Source organism: Astyanax mexicanus, chromosome 1 (assembly GCF_023375975.1).
Source record: "Astyanax mexicanus isolate ESR-SI-001 chromosome 1, AstMex3_surface, whole genome shotgun sequence".
Classification (NCBI taxonomy): Eukaryota; Metazoa; Chordata; class Actinopteri; order Characiformes; family Acestrorhamphidae; genus Astyanax; species Astyanax mexicanus.
In genome coordinates, this window is record NC_064408.1 from 29,747,256 (window position 1) to 29,773,755 (window position 26,500).

The 26,500-nt window shown below is 38.5% G+C and overlaps 2 protein-coding genes across 4 annotated transcripts; both read left to right on the forward strand.

The window, feature by feature from the left end:
• The first annotated feature begins 671 nt into the window (after nucleotides 1–671).
• hnrnpul1l (heterogeneous nuclear ribonucleoprotein U-like 1 like) lies at nucleotides 672–11,105 on the forward strand. The gene is made up of 16 exons (XM_007260351.4): nucleotides 672–775; nucleotides 1,607–1,857; nucleotides 3,443–3,817; nucleotides 3,998–4,193; nucleotides 4,274–4,347; nucleotides 4,751–4,890; nucleotides 4,976–5,075; nucleotides 5,216–5,328; nucleotides 5,468–5,734; nucleotides 5,854–5,976; nucleotides 6,216–6,344; nucleotides 7,765–7,933; nucleotides 8,690–8,989; nucleotides 9,415–9,587; nucleotides 9,670–9,912; nucleotides 10,167–11,105. Exons 2-16 carry the CDS (start codon nucleotides 1,665–1,667, stop codon nucleotides 10,293–10,295), a joined length of 2,724 nt encoding a protein of 907 aa, XP_007260413.3. The 5' UTR covers nucleotides 672–775; nucleotides 1,607–1,664; the 3' UTR covers nucleotides 10,296–11,105.
• Nucleotides 11,106–14,371: 3,266 nt separating this feature from the next.
• On the forward strand, nucleotides 14,372–25,323 carry sympk (symplekin). Of its 3 annotated transcripts, none has more exons than XM_049476005.1 (27): nucleotides 14,372–14,528; nucleotides 15,449–15,531; nucleotides 15,988–16,053; nucleotides 16,145–16,198; nucleotides 16,293–16,366; nucleotides 16,732–16,858; nucleotides 16,994–17,243; nucleotides 17,481–17,651; nucleotides 17,737–17,976; nucleotides 18,356–18,507; nucleotides 18,594–18,744; nucleotides 18,932–19,154; nucleotides 19,836–19,986; nucleotides 20,109–20,344; nucleotides 20,559–20,640; nucleotides 20,816–20,929; nucleotides 21,015–21,162; nucleotides 21,413–21,573; nucleotides 21,722–21,830; nucleotides 22,291–22,391; nucleotides 22,491–22,581; nucleotides 22,731–22,832; nucleotides 22,964–23,151; nucleotides 23,940–24,116; nucleotides 24,233–24,343; nucleotides 24,470–24,652; nucleotides 24,787–25,323. In XM_049476005.1, exons 2-27 carry the CDS (start codon nucleotides 15,457–15,459, stop codon nucleotides 24,970–24,972), a joined length of 3,723 nt encoding a protein of 1,240 aa, XP_049331962.1. In that variant the 5' UTR covers nucleotides 14,372–14,528; nucleotides 15,449–15,456; the 3' UTR covers nucleotides 24,973–25,323. The 3 variants fall into 3 exon arrangements, with proteins under 3 accessions (XP_049331962.1, XP_049331964.1, XP_007260420.3); XM_049476007.1 differs by having other exon boundaries at nucleotides 24,790–25,323; XM_007260358.4 differs by having other exon boundaries at nucleotides 14,412–14,528; nucleotides 15,452–15,531.
• Nucleotides 25,324–26,500: the final 1,177 nt, after the last annotated feature.

The following is a 26,500-nucleotide window of genomic DNA, read 5'->3' on the forward strand; positions in this document are numbered from 1 at the left end:
TAAAGTAGGCGAGAGTAATCAAGCCGTGCTGAAATACGAAAGCATTGAGACTTTTATTTTTCGAGTTTTTATACACACATATATGCATTTATTATGTCATTCTACTACACAGTGAATTTTATGAATAACAATTTTGATATAATTAATATGACAATAACTATGTACTATGATAAGATACATTTACACAATTATGCAACAAAACATAAAATCAACTAACATAATACATAATAAATTAACAGATACATAAAACAATTATTGAAAATAAACAGACAATAACAAATATATATAAAAATATTACATCACTTCATAAGCGGGGTGATTTTCTGCTTATTTATTTATTTAGCTTTAGCACTTTTAGATTTCATTAATTTTAGGGTGTTGATGTTTTATGCAGTTGATTTTTTTTATATAGAAGCATGTAAAGATGTGGGGTGATTTTTTTAATATATAGTCTGTTTTTAGACTTATGGATAAAAAAACACGTGGCCAAAATAAAATAATAAAATAAGCATTTTTTTACATGACAAATGTGAAAGCGAGATGTTGAACCGGAGCCATGGGTCGTTTATGGTCTTTTTAAAAATGTAGAGACAGCCAATGAGAAGCCAGCGTTCAGAAACTGACCGCCGAGGCAGCCAATCAAATGCCTCGGCGAGAGCGACGCTGAGCTCGCTCCAGGAAGCTGCGTTAGCTCGGCTAATGCTTCGGTCACCCTCCATCTTGTGGATACTGCAGCTTCCAGGGACTGCGGGTGAGAGAAGAGGCAGATAAACAGGTTAGCGCGTGTTTTGCAGCTGTATGAAGTTGTTTGGTTGTTATATGTATGTTATGACTCGTGTTTTGCTGGCAGTTGCGTGTCGCTGTGAAAGCGGAGTCTTGCACAAGCTGTTTGTTTGTTTGATGCTAGCTAGTTAGCTTTAGCTCAATTGACGGAGGCAGCGTAACCGCACTCGGTCACTTTACTTTGGGTCACTTTATTCATTTCTGCACCATTTAGCTGTCCTGCATAAATATACTGCACGGCCATGTATGTTGATAGTTAGCTAAGATAGGTAAACAGCGAGAAAAGCACGCATGGTATTTATTAAGTAACGTTAGCTAGGTTAGCCATCTAGCTTTTGCAGACCTAGCCAACGAGATTACGTAGCTACGCAACGTAAGCCGTACCGCGTAGCTAGCCTGCAAGCGACCTCCCTGTGTTTACTCTCTGTGTTTAGTCCCTGTGTTCACTCACTCCCCGTGTTCTGTATATATATTTTTTTATATAAATGACACGTGTGTTTTCTGCAAAGGAGTCCACTGAACACTTATTTTTTTATTGTAACGTTATATTTTAGACTTTTAATGACCCTTCATTTGACCACAAGGAAAAATGTATAGTTAATTATAATTTTGGGTACGTTTTATATGAACAAAATAAAATTAGCGAAAAAGATTGCTTACCCTTATTTCAATCATTTGTTTATCCAGACTTATATAAATATATACACTTATTGGCTGATTTATCATAGATATTTTGAAGCTTGTGACCTAATTTTGTGTTTTCTTCTGTGTTTTGGATTGTATGCCAAATAAATAAATAAATAGCTTAACTCCCTATTCACAGGGGTGACAGTCTTTCGCGGGCAACTTCATCGCGCTTGCAGCAGGACGTGCATGACAACATGAGCACAATCAACGTGAAAAAGCTCAAAGTCAATGAGCTGAAAGAGGAGCTCCAGCTCCGCGGCCTAGACACCCGCGGGCTGAAGGCGGACCTGGCGGACAGGCTGCAGGCGGCTCTGGACGCAGAGGCGACCGGAGGTGCGGAGGAGGAGGAGGAAGAAGAGCAGGACGCGGGAGGAGAAGGAGACGAAGGTAAACTGAGGCTGGGTACCAAACGGCTCTCTCACTCACTGTGAGACACCTAGCGCACTGTTTAGGTAGTAATGGACCGTGTGATAAGCGCTTGCGTGGACTGTGTTTTGAAACGGACGCGGCAATCCAGATGGCGTGGCTATGGAAGCAGATTTAAGAAGGGATTAATTAGGCAAGATGATTGGCGGACAGTAGGACAGATGCAGTGCATTGTATTCTGTGGTAGAGGACACAGTTTCATCGATTTTGGTGTAAGTTTTATTTCATGAACTGTGTGCCTACTTAGAGTGAAACAATCAGGAGCATTATGCAATAGTGTAGTTTTTCAGTGTAAAGTTGTGCAGTGTAACAATTAATGTTATTTTTGAGTGATATTATATAAAAAAAAATCCTTTTCCAAACAAGCATGATAGAAAGGAATAATGTTTACGTAGATTATTTTTACTCTATGGACATGTATAAATTTCTGTAGCATCATCATGTGGCATCAGAACCATATCAGCAAATCTGATGAGACTATCAGGGAACAAACTGGAAGTAAATATTAGGGGCTAGGGAATACTTTTTACCAAAACATTTTTTATAACTGCATGTGAATATTGTGTGTTTGATATCTAAAGTCTTTGACTTTAAGGTGGACGAATGTTCGTCAGTGCAGCAATGTGCAATAGGGCTACCACTTTAAAATAAGGCTCCTTCAAAGAGTTTTTAAAATGTTTATAAAGGAGTACAATAATGTTATTAATTAAGTTGTAAATACTTTATAAACTATTAATAAGCAGATAAAACACATACATAAAAGGACAACAGTGGCTTGTTGTTTGCCAAATAGTGATTTCACATTTGTACTGTGGATTTGTACTGGATGCTACTTTGACAATAATCACAACTTGGTGTATTTAAAAAAAACATTAGTTAACTTAACTGGCTTTCCATATTATTTTATTAGATATGTTATTGCTGAGTGATGAAAAAACCCAAGTAGAGTATGTTTGATGTGTTGTGTTGTAAAACTACTTATTAATGGTTTATAAAGTATTTACAGACTAATTATTAACCACTAATTAACTCTCTCATAGACTTTATAAATTCTTTATAAATGAGCCTTATTTTAAAGTGGTACCGCAATAGGTATCAGATGTTGGTATTGGTGGTGAGTATGAGTACATTAGCATGGTATCGTTCCCTATACCGATAGCAGTGTGTTTTCGTGCATCCCTAATTTCGTTGTTATTTTAGTGAAGGACATTTTGTATGAAACCAGAAAAATGATTAAACTATATACACATTTTAAAGAATAAATCATTTAGTTTAACTTTGCCACACTTAATTGTGTATGTTTAATCAAAATAAGAACATGCCTGTTCTTAAATTTACAAATATTAGATTACAAAAAACTATGAAATAAAGAAAAGTTGTAATATGATTAAGTGAAAAGCAACAACCATTTGTGTAACATCCAATGTGCATGTTCAAGGACAAAATTAAAATATAGGAAATGTTTTTTGTGCAGTTAAATGATTTATATGAGAATCGTTACAGTATTGTTGTTGCTACACACTTATGGTGTGGTTTCTTGCTCTAGAATTTGCCAGTGGTGAGCCTGATGATGGGGGAAATGGTGTTCCTCAGTACGATGATGGAAACAGCGGCGCTCAGTACCAGGAGGGGAACGACGAGGGTAATTATGAGGAAGATGACAACGAAAACAATGCAGGGGCACCTGACTCCGGGTTGGGAATAACTGACTTCACCTCGGATGCGGGCTATGAGCAGCAGGGATTTGCTGAGTCTCAGGTAAAGCAGCAGCAGCAGTTTGAGGATCCAGAACCTGAACAAGACTATCAGGAACCTGAGGTGAAGCAAGAATATGAGGAGCCAGACTTGCAACAGCAGCAGTTTGAGGAACCACAAGAGCAGCAAATGACAGAAAAGCCAGAGCAAGCAACTAATGAACAAGGTAAGGGTGCGAAACTGAAGAGCTCAGACCAAATCATCCAGATGTGTTGACTGCCTGGATTTGCTTGTATTATCCTAAAGTTTTAATATATAAGGTTTTAAGAAATCAACATTTGTAAAACTATACCACAGTTAAATTAATTGTTGTTTTTTGTTTGTGGACATCATTTTGTTCCATTAGGAGCGACAAAAGTAGTGCCAAAGAAGGAAGAAGATGTGCCTCAGCAGGCAGAGACAGCAAATGAATGGACGCCTGCTGAAGGAGACCAGTCAGGGCAGGTCAAATCAGAAGATAACAGAGATACATCATACAGCCGCAAAAGGCCCTATGATGACAACCGTGGATATGGATACTATGAGCATCGTGAAGACAGAAGGTAAGGGTTTGTTTGTTTTATTTTATTTTTTTTTATTTTTATTTTTTATAAGGACACAATTTTAACTATATATTTCACAGGGGGCGGTCACCACAACCTCCAGCTGAGGAAGATGAAGAAGATTTTGATGACAGCCTTGTGGCCATTGACACCTGTGAGTACAATACATTGAGGTGATTGTTGTTATTCGTTAGTGCCCAATTCATCAATCGTGATCAACCAATCAATCTCAAAGTGCATGTTGGTAGATCACATCTCCTTTAAATTTGTTTACATTAGTTTAATTCAGTATCTATCACATTTCCAAAGAAAGGAGGTGAGAGGCAATTTTGAACTATGCACACAAATTACAACAACAGGTTTCCACCCGAAAACTGGTGAAAACTGAATTCGTAGTCTATTTTCAGGCTAGCAAAATAGTAAAGTAATAAGTTTAAAGTTTTTTTAGTGGATTGCCCTGTATTGCTAATCAAATCAATCGGAAGTACATAAAAAGAAATAAGGTCAGGTAGATCATACGGGCTTCTCTTGATGTTTTCTTTTTCTTTTTTCCACAGATAACAGCGATCTGCATTTTAAGGTGGCTCGTAACAGGTTCTCTGGGTACCCACTTACTATTGAGGGTTTTGCATATCTTTGGGCAGGTGCAAGAGCTACTTATGGGGTCACCAAAGGACGCATATGCTACGAAATGAAGGTAAGAGAAATAAAATATATATATTTTTTGTTTGCTATGAATGATTGTATTTGAATAAGCCCCATGTGATTTTCTTTACATTTAGATCAACGAAGAGATCTCTGTGAAGCACCTTCCTTCTAGTGAGCCTGATCCCCATGTGGTGAGAATAGGCTGGTCTCTGGACTCCTGTAACACTCAGCTTGGTGAGTAGATAAGGGAGCACATTAAAGACAAATAGGGTAATTTTGATTTACTGAAGAACTTTGATTTGACAGAGAAAGTTAGTAGTATCACTGTTGTCTTACTAATTTTGGGCAAACTAAGCAAAGTGTTATTTTTATAGGAGAGGAACCTATGTCCTATGGCTATGGTGGGACTGGCAAGAAATCCTGTAACTGTAAATTTGAGGACTATGGGGAGAAGTTTGGTGAAAATGATGTGATTGGTTGCTACATTGTGAGTATTTTACAAACATTTTACTTTACTTTACATAGGTGGCATGATAATGAATTTTTTTACTGGCCTTTGTAAATGGTCAAGCTTTTCTTTATTGTATGTTTATTGAAACAAATTTACTGCTTGTTCCTTTCTTCAGGACTTTGAGAGTAAAGAAAAGGTGGAGATGTCCTTTTCCAAAAATGGCAAATGGCTTGGCACATGTTACAGCATCTCTCGTGCGGAGCTTGCGGGCCGGGCACTCTTCCCACACATACTGGTGAAGAACTGTGGTGTGGAGTTTAACTTTGGCCAAAGAGAGGAGCCCTTCTTCCCCCCTCCACCAGGTTTTACCTTCATCCAGCAGTTGCCACTGCAGGACCGCACTAGAGGATCATTGGGACCTGCAACCAAGGCAGATTGTGAAGTATGTGTTTTAAATGAATACTTATTTCTTCTTTAATGGATTTAGATAGCCAGTGAGAGAAATGGAATATAGAAGTAAATTAATTTTAAATTGTATGCCTGTGTCCTCTCTCTCCATAGATGCTGATGATGGTGGGCTTACCTGGTAGTGGAAAGACAACTTGGGCAAATAAATACACCATGCAGAACCCAGAAAAGAAGTTCAACATTTTGGGCACCAATGCCATTATGGAGAAAATGAAAGTATGTGTAGGGTTTACACATAGTCTGTGAATGTGAATGGATTTTGACTTTTAAAAAGACTTGTCATGTCTGTTTGGTCAGCTTCTTGGTACATTACTAGAGAATATCAGCTTATGTTTTTGTGTTTTACATAAAACTTGCTAAAACAAGTTTTAGAACCATTTTTTTTCTGTTTGAAACAGATGTGTAAGTCTCATATTTTTTCATATTGCTGTAAATCTGATGATTGGTTCTTTTAGGTAATGGGCCTTCGACGCCAGAGGAACTATGCTGGGCGCTGGGACGTTCTCATCCAACAGGCTACACAGTGTCTTAACCGGCTCATCCAGATCGCCGCTCGCAAGAAGCGCAACTACATCCTTGACCAGGTACTGTCAATCCTGCATGTCCAGTCTAACCATTCCCCTTTTTTTCAACATCCCCCACACTTGTGGAAAAAGGAGCACACAGCCCCACTGCTTCTCCCTTGATGCACATGTTCATTAATGCACTTCTGCTCTCTCTATAGCTCTGGCCCAAAAGAACTGGTTAGCAGCTTTTGCTCCTGAAGACATAAATTTACTGTCACTCTTAATTTCATTGTCCTGAACATGTTGCTATGTTTCTCATTTGTTTTGAATTTCTTTTGTTTTTGCTTGTAATGAACCAAAAGCAGGAAAGAACCGTAGTAGAGTATGCTATCATTCTGAATATATGTTCATGATTTCCCTTTTAATAATGTATTTGTTGTTGTAAAGAAATCTTTTGCCACACTGTGCAAAATAGTCCATGTCAATTGTAAGATGTTGAAAAACAAGTAATCACAGCCTGGTGAGTAAGAAACCACCTTCTGTTGCTATGGTAATTGTAAGAAAAAACCCAGCATCACTTTGATGTTTTTTAAATTAGTTATACTTGGAACTGTTGAATGTTGTATTTAAAATGAACTTTAAGGTAAGTAAAGAAACTAACCCCCTTGAAGTTTCCAGGTCGGACATGGTAAAGTCAGAGTAAGGTAGGTAAGGTCAAATGTGTCTAGGGTTCGTTAAGGAAACTGTGAGTATTGACAGGTGGGTAGTAAGTGTTTGTCTGTGTCGGGCATAGCAGGGCGTTTGAAGATCTGGTAAGTGGAGGTAAGTAAGGGGACCCAGGAAAGCTTGTGTTAGATGTCTGTATATGCGTTTAGAGTGTAGATGAAAGTGGTTTCTTGTGGAAGTAAGACCAGTTTGATACATTGTCTAGTCCAGTTAACAAACTTTTTTTTGGATGGTGTAGGTGCTAAAAAGAGCAGAATCCATTGGTTTAGGTCCATGTTGGCTTGGAAGGTGTGGTTCATTCAGGTGTTACCTAAAATCTATTTACTAATTATTGTGTAGGTGGCAAGTTAATTTTGCTTTAGGGTATTTCTTTCTTTCTTTATTTATTTATTGTGCTAATTCAACTATTATTAATGTTAAATGTTAAAGAAGTTAAGTACTTTTGCAGAAGACATGGATTTTATTCATGTAATAACACTAGTAGCTTGAGGGAAGATATTTTGGTCCCCTTTTAAAAAAAAAGAAAAAGAAAATCCAGTTATCTTCAACTTTGCATTGATGCAGTTTCCAAGGTAAGTGAGTGGGGGTTGTGAGAGACAACCATTAGTCATTCCAGAACAGTAAACATAGCCATGAAAGAAAAAAAAAACTCTCTCACTTTCATCGTTGCAGGAACCCCAATCCCCCTCCTTCGGAACGCAAAGCCATAACAAAAGCAAACAAGTGAACAATAACGAACAAGCTTCTACTTCTTTCTTGTCACCATTGCTAGACAAATGTATATGGATCAGCCCAGAGACGAAAAATGCGTCCTTTTGAAGGGTTTCAACGCAAGGCTATTGTAATTTGTCCCACGGATGAGGATTTAAAAGAGCGAACGTTAAAGCGAACTGATGAGGAAGGGAAGGATGTACCCGATCATGCTGTTTTAGAAATGAAAGGTAGGAATGCCACAGATAAACAAAAAACAATGCTTCAACTACACACCCAGATCTGCTTTTGCTATGTTTTTGTTTTTTGGATTTTTTTTGTTTTTGTTGTTTTCCCCACAAACTTGGAGATCCCCACCTACCCTCTTTTGTTTTGCCAGATAAAAGAGCTCCTCTCCTTTTTCTTGTTCTTTATCGTCATTCTGTTCTCTTCCCCTGTAACTCAATTTCCTCCAACGTTACATTTTCTGTACCACAGCAAACTTGGAAAACAACATGAAATAATAGATTGGCTTACACAAATTAGCAACTTTTTTATTCACTATCAATTTGGATTTATTTAAGTTTAACGTTTTATTTTTTGTCCAGTTTATCAACTGTATAAGGCAACTGTACGTCCTAATTGATTTGCGGGCACAATCTCCCTTAATCTCTTATAACACTTTTTTTCTGGCAACTGTCTTTTGTTGAATTTTCTTTTTATATTTACCTTTCATCGTTTACCCTTATTCTGGGACAAGTTTTGCCTTAATCAACTAAGGCAATAGTTGTCCGAGGTCCCTCTGAGTCTCCCACCACATCATCTTTTCTCTTTCTGTCTAACTTTCTCTCTTTCACTGTCTCTTTTTCTTAACTACTTTATCTGCTCAGTCTAATGTTTCTTTTGACCACCACTGTTATGATGCTAATAATTCTTTGTTTCTTGGCTGTGCGGCTGTTCTCTCCCTCACTGCGTGCCCTCTGCCCCCCTCCCCATCCTACCTGTAGCCAACTTTGTGCTGCCTGAGGCTGGAGACTTTCTGGATGAGGTGATTTACGTCGAGATGCAGCGTGAAGAGGCAGAACCACTCATCAAACAGTACAACGAGGAGGGGCGCAAGGCCGGCCCCCCGCCCGAAAAGCGTTTCGACAACCGCCAGGGTGGATTCCGTGGCCGCGGAGGAGGTGGCGGTGGTGGGGGTGGTGGTGGTTTCCAGCGCTATGACAACCATGGCGGACCTCAGGGAAACCGAGGCGGTTACCAAAACCGTGGCGGACCTGGAGGAGGAGGTGGTGGCTTCCGTGGAGGTATTAGGCTTTCAAACTATATGATCTGATAATGTCTCCTTACGTAGACTGGTCACGGTTTTATACTAACTTTTTATTGTTAGGTTAAATAAAACAGTTTATTGATAAACATAAACATTTGCTTAAATAACTGAGAATAACTGATAATTGAGAATATGTCAGCATGTATCGGCCAAATCTTGGCATGGGCCGGATTCCAGTGATTCTAAAAAAAAAAAATAGTAATAATAATCTGCCGATATAATTCCGATATCATTTTGCATCCCACAATTATGCTCTAGGTTTTATTCCAAAGCATTTTACAAAGCAAAGCTTCCTTTTCTCACTCTCCTATTTATTGTGCTGGTGCTGCCTAGTGATTTGAATATGCTCTTTTATGTTTCAGTCGGATAAATGGTGTATGTGTTCCTTTGTGCTTTCTGTAGGTTACAACCGTGGTGGATACAACCAGAATCGCTGGGGAAGCAACTACAGAGATTCAGGTGGCCGAGGAGGCTACAATCGCAATCAGCAACAGGGAGGCAGCTACAACCACAATCGCCAGGGCTCCTACAACAAAGGTAGCTCTGGAGCCAGCAGCAGCTACAGTCAGTCCCAGGTAACTTGTTAATTTGTGGTGAATAGTTCAGGAAAGTAATGGATTGTGGTTTATGTTGTAATAACTAAATTGTTTTGTATAGCCTCAAAGCTACAATCAAGGTTACAACCAAGGCAGCTACAGCCAAGGTTACAACTACGGAAACTATAGCCAATACCCAGGATACAGCCAGGGCTACAGCCAGCCACCTGCTACCACGAGCCAGTCATACAACCAGCAGCAGCAGCAGCAGCAGCAACAGCAGCAACAACAACAACAACAACAACAACAACAACAACAACAACAGCAGCAGCAGCAGCAGAGCTACAACCAGCAGTATCAGCAGGTAAGCTACTTCAGCACTACAGATGTTTGGGGAAAGGATATGGTGTGATGAAACCTGCAGTGACACACCTTTAAAAAAATAACTGGACAGTAGCATCATAGTTCTTTGTGGTACCTTAAATAAATATCATCTTGGGGTCTCTCAAACATAGTGTCAGGAAACGTATCTAGTACTTATTTAGAAATAGTTTTGATAATAGTGTTTGTTTGACCTGTGATCTTGATTGATCTTTTTTTTCATTGTTGTGTTTGCAGTATGCTCAGCAATGGCAGCAATATTACCAGAGCCAGAGCCAGTGGAACCAGTACTACAACCAGTACGGAAACTACGGCAGCTATGGCAACCAGCAGAACACGCAAGGCTCCCAGGGCACACAGCAGTAGTACCTGCATCGACCGTGACCCTCCAAGCTCATTCCGTCAACATCATTCCTCTGCCTATCTTTTTATAGTCTCCGTCTTATCTTACCCTCACATAGTCTTCCTTCTCCCTTACGCCACTCCCCTTTAAAAGCTTTGTATGTTTTTTGTTTGCTTCTGTTACTTTTTACCCTATTTGCTCAGCCTTAAATGTAACTGCATTTCCTTGCGCTCCATTAATGCATTTTAGTTCTGGTGGCAGTAGCCAGTTTTGCTCTTGAAGTGTTATGTTAACTCAGAGTTTAGTTCAGATATTTATAAACGGCAAGCAGGCAAATTTATATGAGTAGCGACATGTGATGTAGTTTGTTCCAGATACTGCACGCACAAATGTGCTTGAACGCTTTGTGGTTGATTACGTGTAGTGGGGGCGCAGGATTTTACATCTGATCAGTTTTGACAGTTTTGTATGTAGAAACTTGTTTCTCTGCTCTTTTTATTCATCTTTTAAGAACCATATTTTCCCTCATTGGTTTAAGAAAGCAATCTTGTGTAGATAAATACTAAGTGAACATTTTAACAGCATAATTCTTTCTAACGCTTTAATTGAAATCATGTACCTGTGGAGTTTGTCAAATCCTTTTATATACCATTCTTAATGTCTCAACTGGCTGGCTTCATGTCTTCTCATGTTTAGTGAGCATTAGTTGCTCCTTGTGTGGTTGTAAAAGTTTTTATACCTTGTACCATGTTTGTAAAACAATATTTGCATGTGGTTTTGTGTCAGATCAAAACTCACTTTTTTGTATTGGAGAATATAATCTAAGGAAATGACTTGATTTGTTGTTTTGTAGTTTTCTTTTATTCAAAGTGATTGTAGATCATTTGTTCTTGAAAGCAGCTTTCAGTCAGACCAAACATTTAAGTGACTGAAGTTACTACATCCATATGTGCAACCAATAGTAATTATTTAAACTACTGATATATTTTTGATGAGCACTATAGATTTTATCGGTACAAAACGTGTCCAGTAACAGCATGTAAAGGTGAAAAAAATGAATAGGATATTGCTAAAATATCCCATCTTGGACAGTACCTACGGCTATTATTAAACCTAAAGTAATTAATGTTAGCTAATTTAACCAAATCTCTTAAAAAATGAACTGAAATTGTGTTAAAAAATTTTCGTTCTAAATGGTTTGTATCAGAAATGTGTACTTTTACGGCAAACGATTGCAAAAGTGCATTTCTGTTTATAGTGGTTATCTGACCTGCCTGTGAAAATAGATTAATGGATGAGTGTAAAATGATAAAAGAATTTGTGCACAAGTATATTAATAAATAGTGTAAATACACATGGTCAAAATCAATATAATAAAACCTTTGTGTCTTCAGCATAACTGTTTCAGATTTATAGGCTATAACAATATATTTTTCAAGATTTACTCTGAAAGAACACGTTATTACAAATATAGAGGAATGTTAAGCTTTAGTTTAAAGTACTTTTTTTTTATTTCAAGCGGTTTTCTTTAATGCGAAAATGTTCTTTAGTGCGCAGATTTTTGCAATGTCTGCAGAGTTCCCTGTTTTCTATGTATCATATTGTGTGTATAATTAGCTGAGGTAAAGCTTTAGCTGTCCACCCTGTCCTTCTAAAATATCCAGGTAATGGACCAAGGTCACCATGAACAGTTTCCAAATGTATGCAAACCTAGGTCATTCGTGTTTTCATTAAATGCCAATTTTTGCCAAAACTGTTTACCCTGTCGTGCATCTTAAGTGAACAAATGTGCTTGCCATTGGAAAAAAAATAATTATTTCGGAAAAATTTGATTTCTGTACCCATATGTAAAATGTGTGTATTGCAGTAGAATACAGAAAATTGTCCAGTGAAAAATATCATTCTCCATTTGTGTAGCTACTATATAAACTATTTAAATAATTCTGAATAAAAAGAGTGAAATCTTCCATTTTAAAACATTTGCTAAATTTCAATTTTGGATATATGCTGGATATATGCTAGGTGTTTTAGTGGACATGGCTTTTGTAATTGTTTGTAATTGTAAAAACATCAAATTAAAGGAATATAATGCCCATATACTGGCTACAAGTGTAGATGAAACAAACATACAAAGCCCCTAAGGTGACATCATGTTAAAAAAAAATAATGCATGGCCATGATTTAAGGTGTGGGAATGAAATCCTAAGGCATGGCTTAAAAATGCATTGGAACAAGATAATTAAGTTGTAGCCAGAGAATAATAAAGCTTGCTTTTCTGTAAATTAAAACCCATGAAAAAGATTTATTACATATAAGCTCCAAAACAAGGAAAATTTGTAAGAAAATGGAGAGTTAATAGGTTTCTTTTTTATTTTCATCTTGAAATTAATGATGGCGATATTTTGGAGTCTCCTGCAGTGAGACAAGACTTAATCTAAGTAAAAGACTCTTAATTTTCAGACTTAAAGCTAACGGGCTCAGACGCAGACAGTATACAGACCCGTTTACCTTCATTATGCAGTCATGTTCCAGATCTTCCTTCCACTACCAGATCAGGAGAATCTCTCGCTATTTTTAAGAAACTCCTGAAGACAGAGATCTTCAAAGAGCACTTACTCTCCTAACACCTCTAACAAACTAACTTCTTCTAACCTCACTCCCTTCTTCCCCTCCTTCACTCCTCTATCCTACTATTTCTCTTTGACCTCCTTTAGGCCCTATCTAAAGATGCTTTTACCATTAACATCTATTACTTTTTGTACTTCACTATTGTAAGTCGCTTTGGACAAAAGCGTCTGCCAAATGTAATGTAATGTAATGTTGTGCACAACCCTTGAGAGCTGCTTGCTTTGTTTGCTGTGAAACAAAAAAGCTTATGACCACACCTCAATGTCTACGATTTAATTAACTTGTTCCCACGCCCTAATATGTCGTGGCCATGCCTTAATCATCTCATTCCCACGCCTTAATAAGTTGTGGCCATGTCTTAGGATCACATTCCCATGCCTTGTTTATCTCGTTCCCAAGCCTTAATTATCTCATTCCCTCACCTTAAGTTGTGGCCACGATGAAAGAACTCACTCCCACTCCTTAATAAGCTTGGCCACGCCTTGGGATCTCATTCCCACGCATTTTTTGTTATGATGTCACCTTGGAGGTTCTGTACGAAACTCTTTCTCTGCAGTAAAATAAGTTCTTTACATTCTGAAAACTTTCAGGGTTTTTGAGGACCATGGAGAAGCAGCCTTTCCACTCTCTACTACAATAAATAGATAACTCCAAATTAGTAAAAGGAATCTATGGAGCCCCTAAGGTGACAAAATATATAATAATGTGTGACTATGACTTATTAAACTGTGGGAATGAGATCCTAAGCCGTGGCCACAACTTATTAAGACGTGGAAATTAGATAATTAAGGCGTGTCCACAAGGTCCTCTTGTTTCACAGAAGCAAGCAGCTCTTGTGCACTATATGACTGCCTAAGAAAGGTTAACGGGTCTGTTTGCGTCTGAACCCATCAGCGTTTAGTATGACAATTAATTGTCTTTTACTTAGAATTGTTCCATGTTTCACTCCAGGAGACTCCAAAATCTTATCATAATTCATTCCAAGATGAAAATAAAAAGAAACCAGTACACTCAATTTTCTTACAAAAGATTGTCTTTGAATTGGAGCTTTGATGTAATATTTTTTCATGGGCATTAATTTACAGAAAAGCAAACTTTATTATTCTCTGGCTCTGACTTATTTATCTTGTTCCCTCGCCTTAATAAGTTGTGGCCACTATTTTTTTTTTTAACAGGATGTCACCTTAGGGGCTCCGTAGGAATTCCCAAATTTTCCATTTTTGAAAATAGACATAAAAACTAGATAACCGTAACGAAATGTTTGGAGGACATGGAATGTTTTATTTTGGTTCAGGAAAGTTTGAATTTTAAAATGAGGTTTAGTTCAGTTTCATGATTTTTATTAATTATACTTTGACAGCTGCAGATTTAATTCAAAATAAACATGAAACCCTTATATTTAATGTCTGAAGAGAAATATCAGGATCCGCAATATCAGGCTGATTTATTATTATTTTTATAATAATAAATGGGCTGTGAAGTTTAGACGGAAGTGTATGTGTGTTGTGAGAGTCTCCAACAACCGACACTTCCGTTCAGCTCCGACATGGCGCCTGTGGAGTGAATGGAGTGATGGAGATGTGGAGTTTACAGCCGGTCTGAGTGAACAGGAGAGAGATAACACTGCTGTGAGTTACTGTAACGAGACTCTGCTCTTTAACTAACCCCGCGGGCCGGTCTGGTGCTTCTCATTTACTATTAAAACACTATAATACACAACCGGCTCAGAGGCCAGGCTGTAGCTAACGGTAACTATGTTAGCTTAGCTAAGCTAGCTTTAGCTAGTCAACTAGCTGATTAGAATTCTCCCAACAGTCAAGACTCAATATTCAAAGAGAGTTTACGGTCATGTGAACAGTAAAGGAACAGGGTTCCTTCTACAATTAAATTCTTTATGTGGAAAAAAAAGTCTCACACAGAACTTTAGCTACTTGCTAAGCTAGCTAGGTTAGCTAACTAGCTCCTCATACAGTGAATGGAGAAAGTGACTTGTGTTTATGTAGTGTGGACCTGAGTGTTATCAGAGTAAAAGCCCAGTTGGTAGTGTAGCTCTGTAACGAAAAAAGCTCGTAGTTAGTTAGTAGTTGTAAATGTAGACTGCAGGTCTCACACAGAATCCAAACCCACAGTAAAATAAATCTCAAGTGTGTTTTGTTTAATTTGTAGTAAAGTGGAGTCGATCAGTGCTTCTTCAACATTTGTGGCACTGTGACTCCCCCAACCCCAGCCAGGGATTTTTAAATTTAAAATAAAGATAAATGGACATGCCTAAAAATCGTATATAGACAGGTCCATTGCAACAGGACAGGCAAATCAATCAATTGCCTTTTTAGTATCTCTTTCAAATGGGGCCCCTTCTAATTGTTACAAAACATTTTTTCAAAAACTATTGGCCATGATGATCAAAACTAGTCATCGCCGAATAACATTAACTTCCTTTTCATAAAATTACCCTGATCACAAGGTTCAATGTGTTATTCCCCAGCAGAAAGAAATAATGGAATTGCATGGAAGTCTGATTATTTTTTGAAATTTTGCTGTTGTTTAGCAGACAGAATGGCGTCAGGCTCTGGAGAAAGGCACTTTACTGGATCGGAGGAAGCAGCCATCGATATGACCACCAGTGAAAAGGTAATATAAGGGATCCTTTGTGGCTTGGCCGATCACTTATGCAGTTCAAGTTCTGTAGTCCATAACGCTTCACAGTGTCTTACGTTTCTGGTTCTAATACTCCTAATTCAACTTAGGGAGTGCTTACTTACAAAACTGTTGGTCAGCAGTGGCTTAGACTACATCATGCATGGCTCTTGCAGTCCAGGAGGATTCTAAAGGTTTAAAGAATTACCTACTCAGTCACACAATATAAGGCTGTGACCAGTTTTAGAATGGTTGCTAGAGCAGAGGAAATATCACACTGAGCGAGACTGTGGCTTGTCAGAAATAAAAAAAAAATCATATATATGTATATATATATATATATATATATATATATATATATATATATATATATATATATATATATAGCTTTTGAATGTGCATCACAATGAAATGTTTTAACTGTTCCTCACAACTGACTGTGCATCATAGGTAGTGGACCTTTTGAACCAGGCTGCTTTTATGTCCACTGATGATAAACTTACTGCACTTAAGCAGGTAAACATATTTCTATAGCATTGTGTGCCATTTTTACACAATCAGATGTTTGAATTGCATGCTTACTGTAAATATTTGTTTTGATTATTAGGTGCAGGAGTTGATTATTAACAAAGATCCATCATTACTTGATAATTTCCTGGATGTAAGTAAAATCACTTTTAGTGTTCTATAAAAGCTTCTAAAAAGAAATCCTTAAGGCATAAACTAAAATGTCATCTCTCTCATTTCATCTGCAGGAGATGATTGCGTTTCAGACAGACAAGTCAATTGAAGTGCGGAAATTTGTTATTGGCTTCATCGAGGAGGCGTGGTGAGTTCTATTTTTGTTTTGTTTGTTTACGTGATGTTCTTATTGCATTTCTTAATACTCATCTGCATTATTTGGTCATGTTGGTTGGCAGTGCCAAATATACAACTGCTCTACTATATACAGTAACAATGTATGAAAAGGTGTGTCAATATATATGTGTTGTATAGTGTAGTATTAATAATGTATGTGTGTAAGTTTACTTTACTCAGTCTACTTTATCGTACACATAGAGATTTTTGAGCTTTGAGTTAGTGCTTCATGTGACATGTGTGTATAAAGCGATGCTGTTTAATTTACATAACAAAGAAACTCTTTGGTGTTAATAGCCGAGAACCAGGTAATGTCGTTTACTTGTGCTGTTTCAGTAAACGGGATAATGAGCTGTTGCTGAAGCTGATTGCGAATCTGAACATGCTGCTGAAGGATGAGAGTGTGAATGTTGTGAAGAAGGCCATCCTCACACTCACTCATCTTTACAAAGTGTCTCTACAGGTATTTTTCCTGCTTTACTGCTTTACTTTTTTATGTTGTCATTCAGTACCTTGTAATGACTGACATTTAGAGCCAAAGCCTTTTGCAGCATTTCTCTTACTGATATCTGACTGTTTTGGTTTGTCTTTCTGCCAGTGGTTGGTGCAGTCAAAGAGTGTATCTGAAATGCAAGAGGCATGCTGGAATATGGTGACCCAGATGAAGGAAGAGGTTCTGGCTCTGCTAGATTCAGACAATGACGGCGTTCGCACCCATGCCATCAAATTTACTGAATCCCTCATAATCGCCCTATCACCACGGAAACCAGACTCAGATGTACCCAAGAAGCAAGAGGGGGACATCAGCCTTGACAAAATTCCAAAAGATCACTCGTACATTCGCTATGGTGGGTCAAATCTATGACAAAGTTGTGTTTAATGAGATTTTTAAAAATATTATTTTATGCTTTTACACAATAAATTATTTAACCAAAGTACAAAATCTAGTTTCAAACTATATATGGCAAACAGTTTTTGTGTTTATTTTTCTCCCATCATTTGGCAGCTTTCATGTCCATAAATCCAGGTTTAATAATTTTTTTTTGTTTCTTGTTTTGTTTCGTATTTAATCCCTCTCACTTTAGATGTTCTTTGTGAAGAGGGGAAGTCTGCTTTAGAGCAGCTCCTCAAGTTCATGGTGCACCCAGCCATTTCCAGCATTAATCTCACCACAGCTTTGGGATCACTGGCCACGCTGGCCCGGCAAAGGCCCATGTTCATGTCAGAGGTTGTACAAGCCTATGAGACTCTTCATGGTGAGTGGAAATCTTATAGTGATTGTGGTGATTGTTAGGATTCTACTCAGACAGCCCTGACCGCCTGACTTTTTTTCTTTTATAGCCAACCTGCCCCCAACTCTGGCCAAGAGTCAAGTGAGCAGTGTGCGAAAGAACCTCAAACTGCACCTAGTGTCTGTGTTGCGGCACCCTAGCAGTGTGGACTTCCACAGCCAGATCTCCACGCTGCTGCAGGACCTTGGTATGGCTCAGAGTGAAATCGCACGCTGTGTACCTGCTGCTGCGCAACCTCGCAAGAGATCCCGCCATGAGCCCTACAGTGAGGGCAAGAGGATCAAGATTGGTGAGTAGACAGGTTTTCTGTATCTTTTTGTGTAGATGTTAATAAACAGCTGGTTTATTCTCTGAAAGAGATGGTGACATTTACTGTAGTTAAAACCAAGACATATTTAAAAAAATGCTGAAAAGTTGCATTTTGTTTTTATTTTGTACTTGAGCATTAAGGCTACCAAATTACAAAGTTGGTTTAGATCATGTTATGCAGTCAATGGGCAATTCTACTGATATGGTAATGAGTTGTTTAGATGTACAGAAAAATCATTTAATTTAAAATAGCGAATTGTGTTTCATTGCCTCATCAGATGTCAGATAATTATTAGAAGTACAGTCTCTGAGTGGTTGTCAGTTTGAATAACATTAGGATTTTTCTGCCCGTCTCCTAGAACCCGCGCTGATTGAGGATGATGAGGATAAGGAAGAGCCAGCCCCTGTTGTTGCCCCCAAGCCTTCAACCACCACAGGCACTCAGTCTGCCATAGACCTCACTGCTGACTTCATACGGCCTCTGCTAACACCGGAAAATGTGGCCAACCTGGTATACACTGCTTAAACAATGTGTCTAAAGATTTATAATCCAATAATTATATTTATTTATTGATTAACATACTTCTTCTGTTGCAGGTACTCATTAGTATGGTTTACCTACCAGAAGTCATGCCAGCCTCCTTTCAGGCTACCTATACACCTGTGGAGTCAGCAGGCACAGATGCCCAGATTAAACATTTGGCCAGGCTCATGGCTACGCAGATGACTGCAGCTGGCCTTGGACCAGGTTAGGAAGTGGTGATATACTGGTGTTGCTTATTGCTATGCTTTCTATCCACTGACGTTTTCTGTAAATGATCAATGTACACATCTGTGAATATGTAATATTTGCAGTAATCATCTGAAAATATGCCTTGAACTGTTATGCAATAACAAATTGCAGAACAATTTTCTCATTGTCCCTCAATCCCCAGGTCTAGAGCAGTGCAAGGCACGAGGGGAGGAGGGGAAAGAGGGGGAAGGCGAGGCAAGCATGGAGGAGTCCAGCTCTAAAGACCCTCTCATCATCCGCAAAGTTTCTGCAGTGTCTTTGGGCCAAGCCATCTCTGTGGTGGGAGCATATAAGAGTCAACCTGCTGAGGAGACACCTCAGGCCAAGAAGCTTCCAGAACCTATTCTGCCTTCAACACAGTCCAAGTACGTCAGCTTTCTTTTCCTATTTCCTATTTTTTAACATAGTTAATTTTCACTTTCAGAAATCACATAACTGAAGCATTTTGTATTAACTGCATGGTGCTGTATCTCTGTAAAGGCCAGTATCACTGAACATGCCAAAGTGGACAATTTTATATAGAAAATGTTTCATGGAGCCTTTTGTCTAATAACTTCTGTTATATGATCAACTTCACCTCATTCATATCCCACATAGTATTTTTTGTAAGCTAGATATGATGTTGTACAGAGCTAGGCCAGACTACTCCAAGTGAAATGTTTGTTTTAAAATATAGAATTTTTGCATTACATGTACATTTTAGACACAGGCCATATATTGTCAATTTTGTTTTAGTTTAATTTAATGTTATGATAAAAAGTTCTGCATATATAATGTACATGTAACTTCATGTAATTTCACGTGTAATTTATGATTGGTTTAAACTAATAAAAACTAATCTTAATATACTGCTGATCAACTATTTAATTGTGTTTCATTTTGAAATGACATTATGTTTGATGACTTGACTAGGACCTGAGTGTCTTGTCTTGGGACTTACTTGTTGCTCGCAACTTAGCAACCTGTTTCCACCTATGGTAATTTAAAAATATACTCTTCTTCTTTTTTTAATCTCTCTATTCTCATCTTTTTGTTTTTTAAATTAGAGCACCGGGCAGCAGTGGACGGAAAAAAGTCTTCCGACTGGCTGATGTAGTCCAGCCCTTGTCTGATTCTCAGCTTGAAAAGTTAACCAATATGGCTGTCAAACGCATCCTGCAAGCAGAGAAGGCCATTGCACGTAGTGGCATGTCACATGTAAGCTGACTTATTTCATTAAATGAAACCTCACCACTGACCAGCAAAAACTGGTTCTGATGAGATTACCACCAGAGAACTGTGCAAGCTCTGTAAAATGAAACTCCTCTGATGTCTCCCAGGTGCGCGTGAAGCTGTTGGCAAGGTTAATGACACAGTTTGAGGGGACGATGAAGGATGACATGCTGCGTTTCATCTTGGAGGATATGCGAACCAGGAGTGACCTGGCTTTCTCACTGCTGTACCAGGAATACAACCAGTACCTGAGCCAGCTGCCATCGGGTTCGCTGGACAGCTATGAGCACTGCCTATTTTCCCTACTCTCCGGCCTGCAGGAGCGACCTGAACAGAGAGACGGGTGAGTCACAAAACTAAAATTGGTCTGTTTAGTTTAGTATAAAAATGTAAATTAATTTGATTGTTATGCTGGATCTCAATGTGTGTTGAAATGATTAAAATGGTTTTCAAGACTGATGTGTTGCAGTTTTTACCTAATTATTATTTTTTTTTTTACTGAAGCCAGGAAATGCCTTGGTTTGTGTTGATCTACAGTTGTTTCTCTGCTCTTCTAGGCTGTTCACCAAGCTGGTGTTGGAGGCTCCTCTGATTACAGAGTCTGCACTGGAGGTGATCCGACGCTACTGCGAGGACGAGGTGAGAAAAAACGCCATAATAACTGATGCATACATGAGATTTTAAAACGTGAATGACATAACAAACTTTTTGGTAGCATTTCTTAGGGCAGGTACTTTTTTACTACAAACTTGTGAACACTGTAGCATTTATCTTACCAGTAGTGGATAATGTGTGTGTTTATGTATGTTTTCAGTCTCGCGTTTATCTGGGAATGACCACACTGAAGGAGCTTATACTCAAACGCCCTTCCAGACAGTTCCAGTACCTTCATGTTCTACTGGACCTCAGCTCTCATGACAAAGAGAAGGTTATTTTCTTTTCCTTTCCAAATATTCTGCCCCAAATAACCTGTGATAAATACTGTTTACTTATTAAGTTGGCTTATATTTTAGGTGCGCTCTACCGCCCTCACCTTCATCAAGCGAATGTATGAGAAAGACCACCTGAGGGAGTACATAGAGAAATTTGCTCTAAATTACATGCAACTGCTGGTCCATCCAAACCCTCCTTCATTGCTGTTTGGAGTTGGAGAGGACACAGGTTTGTTGAAAAATCTCACATTTTGAGGCATTTGTGATGCAAAAACAGTTTTAGGTGTAGTTCATGTTGTAGTTGAAGTTATGAGCGGTGAGTTACAATACACAGCAGCCAAAGGAAATTACAAAATGTACAATATGGGCTTTTTAAATGCTAATTAGATAATAGCAAGATCATTGTTGGATACTTTTATTTATAAGTAACATAATCTTTCTGGGTGAAATAATCCTTAAAAGTCCTTCTTTCTTTACAGAGGTGGCCTCTCCTTGGACAGAGGAGACAGTGAGGCAGTGCCTGTATCTCTACCTCTCCCTTCTCCCTCTCAACCATCGTCTGGTCCATGAGCTAGCTGCTGTCTACACTGAGGCCATTGCTGATATCAAACGCAGCGTTCTCCGTGTCATAGAGCAGCCCGTAAGTCTTACTTAATTTCTCGCTCTCTCTCATGTCTTTTTCTGTCTTTCATATACATATTTCATATATATCCAATTCTACCAATCTATTTAGTCTCTCAGTTCATTTTACCTGTATAAATGTTTTTTCCTTTTATTTTTTACTTTAGATCAGGGGAATGGGTATGAACTCTCCTGACCTGCTGCTGCTTGTGGAGAACTGTCCCAAAGGAGCAGAGACTCTGGTTACACGCTGTCTGCACATACTGACTGACAAAGGTAGATTTATGAAATTTAAGTTTTAAGTAGGACAATTTTCGTGTGTGTGTGTATAATGTACACCTTTTTCAATGATGCTAGTGCAGTGTATATATATTTTATATTTCATTAATTTTACTGCTCCTCACACATGGAATGTAGGATTTGACAGTAAAAGGAATACTGCTGTGGAAAATTTAATTAACATAAATTGTTACTTGCAGTCTGTCAGCCAAGAAATGTTTTGTTTTTGAAAGTTGAAAGCTTTTTTTTATTTTAGAATAGAAGGTTCAATGCTAATATTCCTAAGAAACACTCAACCTAAAAACACAAAAATATCTTTCAGGCTACTGCTAACACGTTTGACGTTTTTTTAATTTTATTTATAATTTTATGTTTATATAAAAATTAAGAATCGTAATTTAGTTGTGAATCATAATCAAACCTTCACCAATTTCATAATGACTTTGTCTCTATGCAGTGCCACCATCTCCAGACTTGGTAGAGCGAGTGAGGGATCTTTATCACAAACGAGTGCCAGATGTTCGTTTCCTTATCCCAGTCATCAATGGCCTGGAGAAGGTCTGGCCTCAGCAGTTTTTCCGGAGTAATTTTGTTTTTACCGATTTATTTAAAATTGAATGGCAGTGTTACTCAGTGTCTATTTTGTCTGTTTAACAGAAAGAGGTGATCCAGGCACTGCCCAAACTCATCAAGCTCAATCCCATAGTGGTTAAGGAAGTCTTCAATCGTCTCCTGGGCACACAACACAGTAGTTATATATTTTAATACTCTTTTTGATAAAAATGGTTCTTTGTGGCTGTGATTTTTTTTTTATTTATTTATTGATTTTTATTTTTTTTAAGCTTGATTGAATACTCAAATATTGTTTTCTTACAAAATGTTGTCTCCTCTCTACAGGTGAGGGTAGTCCCTCAATGTCTCCTCTAACTCCTGGTGAGCTCTTGATCGCTCTTCACAACATTGACTCCACCAAGTGTGACATGAAGTCAATTATCAAAGGTAACAGCTCTACCCTTAGATTAGCCATGTTGAATATGAATTAAATGTTGGAATTGTGAAAAATCGCACAGTCGTACTGGATACAGCTTGAATGCTATCTTCCATCTCCATTTCTTGTTCTGCTTTTATAGCTACCAACCTGTGCTTTGGTGAGAAGAATGTGTATACGTCTGAGGTGCTGGCTGTGGTGATGCAGCAGCTGATGGAGCAGAATCCTCTCCCCATGCTGCTGATGCGCACTGTCATCCAGTCACTCACCATGTATCCCCGCCTGGGCGGCTTCGTCATGAACATCCTCTCCCGCCTCATTCTCAAACAGGTGTGTGATGTTAAACTTTTTTACGGCAGAACTGAAACATAAAATGATTTACTTACGTTTTCATTGCAGGTTTTAATGAACTTACTTGTGATGGACTTTTTTCTGATCAGAAATTATTGCCATTGTGAATTTTTTAATTTGTTAAATATTTTAAAGTAATGCTGTTTTTTTCACACTATAAGGCGCACCCTATTATAAGGCGCACTGTCAATGCATGTCTATTTTCTTGTCTATTTTCATATATGAGGTGCACTGGATTATAAAGAGTATTTTAAGAGACACTGTAAGAAACCTCTAATTCTAGAAGTTCCTTAGAAGTGCCAGCCGGGGTTAGGAGTAGGCTACAGGCCAGTATAACTCCACTCTGAATGGGGAAATAGCGAGCATGGTTAGCCGCTAATGCTATTTCAGCAGTGTTAGTCGGGGTTAGGAGCAGGCTACAGGCCGAAAATACTCCCCTCTGAACAGGGAAATAGCTAACGCGGTTAGCAGGTAATGCTAATGCTACTCCAGTCCCTGTGCTGTGCTAAACTGAAACTCTTGAATAAAACTGCAATTTGGTGGAGTGACTGTACTGCTTTTTACATCCTGACCGGTAAAATTCATACATAAGATGCACTGGATTACTGACTATTTTTGGGAAAATTAAAGGATTTTAAGTCCTCCTTACAGTGTAAAAATATGGTATATTAATGTTTTTAAGGAATGAACCATTTCTTCTTATCTGGTACTAGACTGTCTGAACTCTTATACAAGTCTATGCTGTCTAACCTTCTGGTTGTCTGTAGGTGTGGAAGTACCCCAAAGTGTGGGAAGGCTTTGTAAAGTGCTGCCAGCGCACCAAGCCTCAGTCCTACAGCGTGCTGTTGCAGCTGCCGCCTGCACAACTGATCAGCGTGTTTGAGCGCTGCCCGGAAATGAGGGAGCCTCTTCTGCAGCATGTCCGCTCCTTCACCCCACACCAGGTATTACTAGATTAAATATCGGCACTGACCACATTTAGAGTCGAGGAATTAAGAAAAAATCCTGTTATCAGTCAACAACATGACCCGTTTTTACATATCTGTTCATATCGCTGTAGCAAGCCCACATTCCATCCTCCATCATGGCTATACTGGAGGCTAGCAGCAGAATGCAGGAGCCGGAGCCACAGCGTGAACCTGAACACATGGAGGCAATGGAGGAGAGAGAGGTTAACACCTAACACTAATCTAATTTTTTAAAATGGAGGGCAAAAGGGATTGAATATTTATACCAATCATGATAAAATTAAATAAAAAAAAATACATTTAATGGGTTTAATATCTTTTTTTTTTAGATGCATCCCCAGCAAGTCATGATGCCTGTAGCACAAGCAGAACCTCCAGCCCCATCTGTGACAGCTGTCCATGAAACAGTGCCTCCTCAGTCAGGATCGATCAAAAGGGAAGAAGAGGAGCCTATGGAGGAAGGAGAGGCAGATCTTGAACGTCTACAGGTTGTCAGTGAAGCCACAACACAAGTAAGAGTCTCCTCAGTGTACATCTTGACAGTTTAGGCTAATGTGAATGTGGTGATGCCACTTTTGTCAGTGAAAAGGTTTAAAAATTAACCTGTTTCACCAGTTCATGGTCTAATGTGGAATTTTGTATTCAGCAGATTGAAGCACTCAAATCTGAACCAGGGACAGCCAGTGTTCCTCAAGAAAAAGCAGAAGAACCAATGGAGACGTTTACTAAATCTGCTGATGCAGCTGACCAGCCCCAAGAGGAGGTGGACAGTGTAGCAGAACCAGAGACGCCAGCAGGAGAGGCTGAACGAAGCCGAGAGGAAGAGGACTGAATGAATGCACGGGGCATTATGAACGATGGACCGTCAGTGGACTGGAAGCTTTAATGCGAACTGACCCTTTATATGTTTAATATTTCAGTAAACTAACTGTAAAGGTTTAGAATGCAATGGTAGTTCAGTGTTTAACTTGCAAATATTGTTTAGTTCGGCATTGTTTTCAAATTGAAAGCATAAAATGATTTTGTAATGTGATTCCAAAAAAACTGTGGGGTAAAAATAAATAAAATGCTATCTGGTGTCTTTAGAGGTTATAAATACCTGTTTTCATAGTTAAAGAGAGCAAATTGTGTGTTTTGTAACTATTGTTACAAAATTAAATAAAACAAAAACAAATCACACTGAGTTCTTGCCCAGCAGTGCCTTTGTACTATGTGCAGCATGTGGTTTTGTATATATGGATGTCCCTGGAAAAGATATTAACTTTTACAGCATATTAAACATGCCCAAACCATTCAAAAACTTTAAACGAACGTTGAATCAATGTCAGAATTTCAATACTTACTGATGCCTATTAGAAAATGTTAAATAAAGGTTGTTTTCCCCATCATTAAAAGATGTGATGCAACCAAAAAAATTGTGTTCTTTGCTATTAGGGCCTTAACTAACACACAAACTTAGAAAGGAACCTATACACAAAACTGGTGCAACCAAGTTCAACACACCAACCAAAGTAAAATACTTAATTCTATTTTCTTATATTACAGGACTACTTATTTGCTCCACAAACCCATTTATTTTGGTCACACCAGAACTGGTTTATGGAGAGCGTACCCAATTCCTGCCTCTGCCATTATATCAGAAAATGATTGTAAACCGCTAGAGGGGCCAGAATATTCCCCTGGAAAGTAAAAATAATTTATTTTGTTGACAAAACAAACATACCTGTTATAGTAGAATATCATTGAAAAGTTACTTTATTTTAGTAATTCAGTTCAAAATGTAAAACTGGTATTACATAGATGTATTACACACACACTGATCTACTTTAATTCAAAAATCTCTCAGGAAATTTTAATTTAATTTATTTTTTTAATTTTATTTCAAAATTTTCCCATTTACACGGCAAATTACCCAACCCACTCATTAGGACTCCCCCTATCACTAGTAATGCCCCAACACACCAGGAGGGTGTAACTATCACATTCTTCCTCCAATACATGTGAAGTCAGCCACCGCTTCTTTTTTGAGCTGTTGCTGATGCAACATTGCCGAGCAGCCAGCACGCTCGGAGAAAAGTGCAGTGGCTCGGTTCTGGCACTTCAGCTCACAGATGCCCTGTGCTGCAGACATCACCCTAGGAGTGATGTGGGAAGAGACCGCCATCTACCCACCCAGAGAGAGCAGGGCCAATTGTGCTCCCTCTGAGTGCCGGCAGCTTGATGGCAAAGCTGCATGAGCGGGATTCAAACCTGCGACCTCCCGTTCATAGTCGCAGCGAATTAGAATTTTATATAAGACTAATTGGTACTTTTGGCAGTGTGGGCAGTGTGCCAAGTTCTGCTGGAAAATGAAATCTGCA

What these genes read in the sequence shown, in the direction of transcription:
- sympk (XM_049476005.1), top strand. Translation starts at nt 15,457, where the DNA reads ATGGCGTCAGGCTCTGGAGAAAGGCACTTTACTGGATCGGAGGAAGCA. An exon ending in TTTACAAAGTGTCTCTACAG is followed by an intron (nt 16,859 to 16,993) that starts GTATTTTTCCTG and finishes TCTTTCTGCCAG; the next exon opens with TGGTTGGTGCAGTCAAAGAG. An exon ending in TCATCAATGGCCTGGAGAAG is followed by an intron (nt 22,392 to 22,490) that starts GTCTGGCCTCAG and finishes TCTGTTTAACAG; the next exon opens with AAAGAGGTGATCCAGGCACT.
- hnrnpul1l (XM_007260351.4), top strand. Translation starts at nt 1,665, where the DNA reads ATGAGCACAATCAACGTGAAAAAGCTCAAAGTCAATGAGCTGAAAGAG. An exon ending in CCTTGTGGCCATTGACACCT is followed by an intron (nt 4,348 to 4,750) that starts GTGAGTACAATA and finishes TTTTTTCCACAG; the next exon opens with ATAACAGCGATCTGCATTTT. An exon ending in CAACCAAGGCAGATTGTGAA is followed by an intron (nt 5,735 to 5,853) that starts GTATGTGTTTTA and finishes CTCTCTCCATAG; the next exon opens with ATGCTGATGATGGTGGGCTT.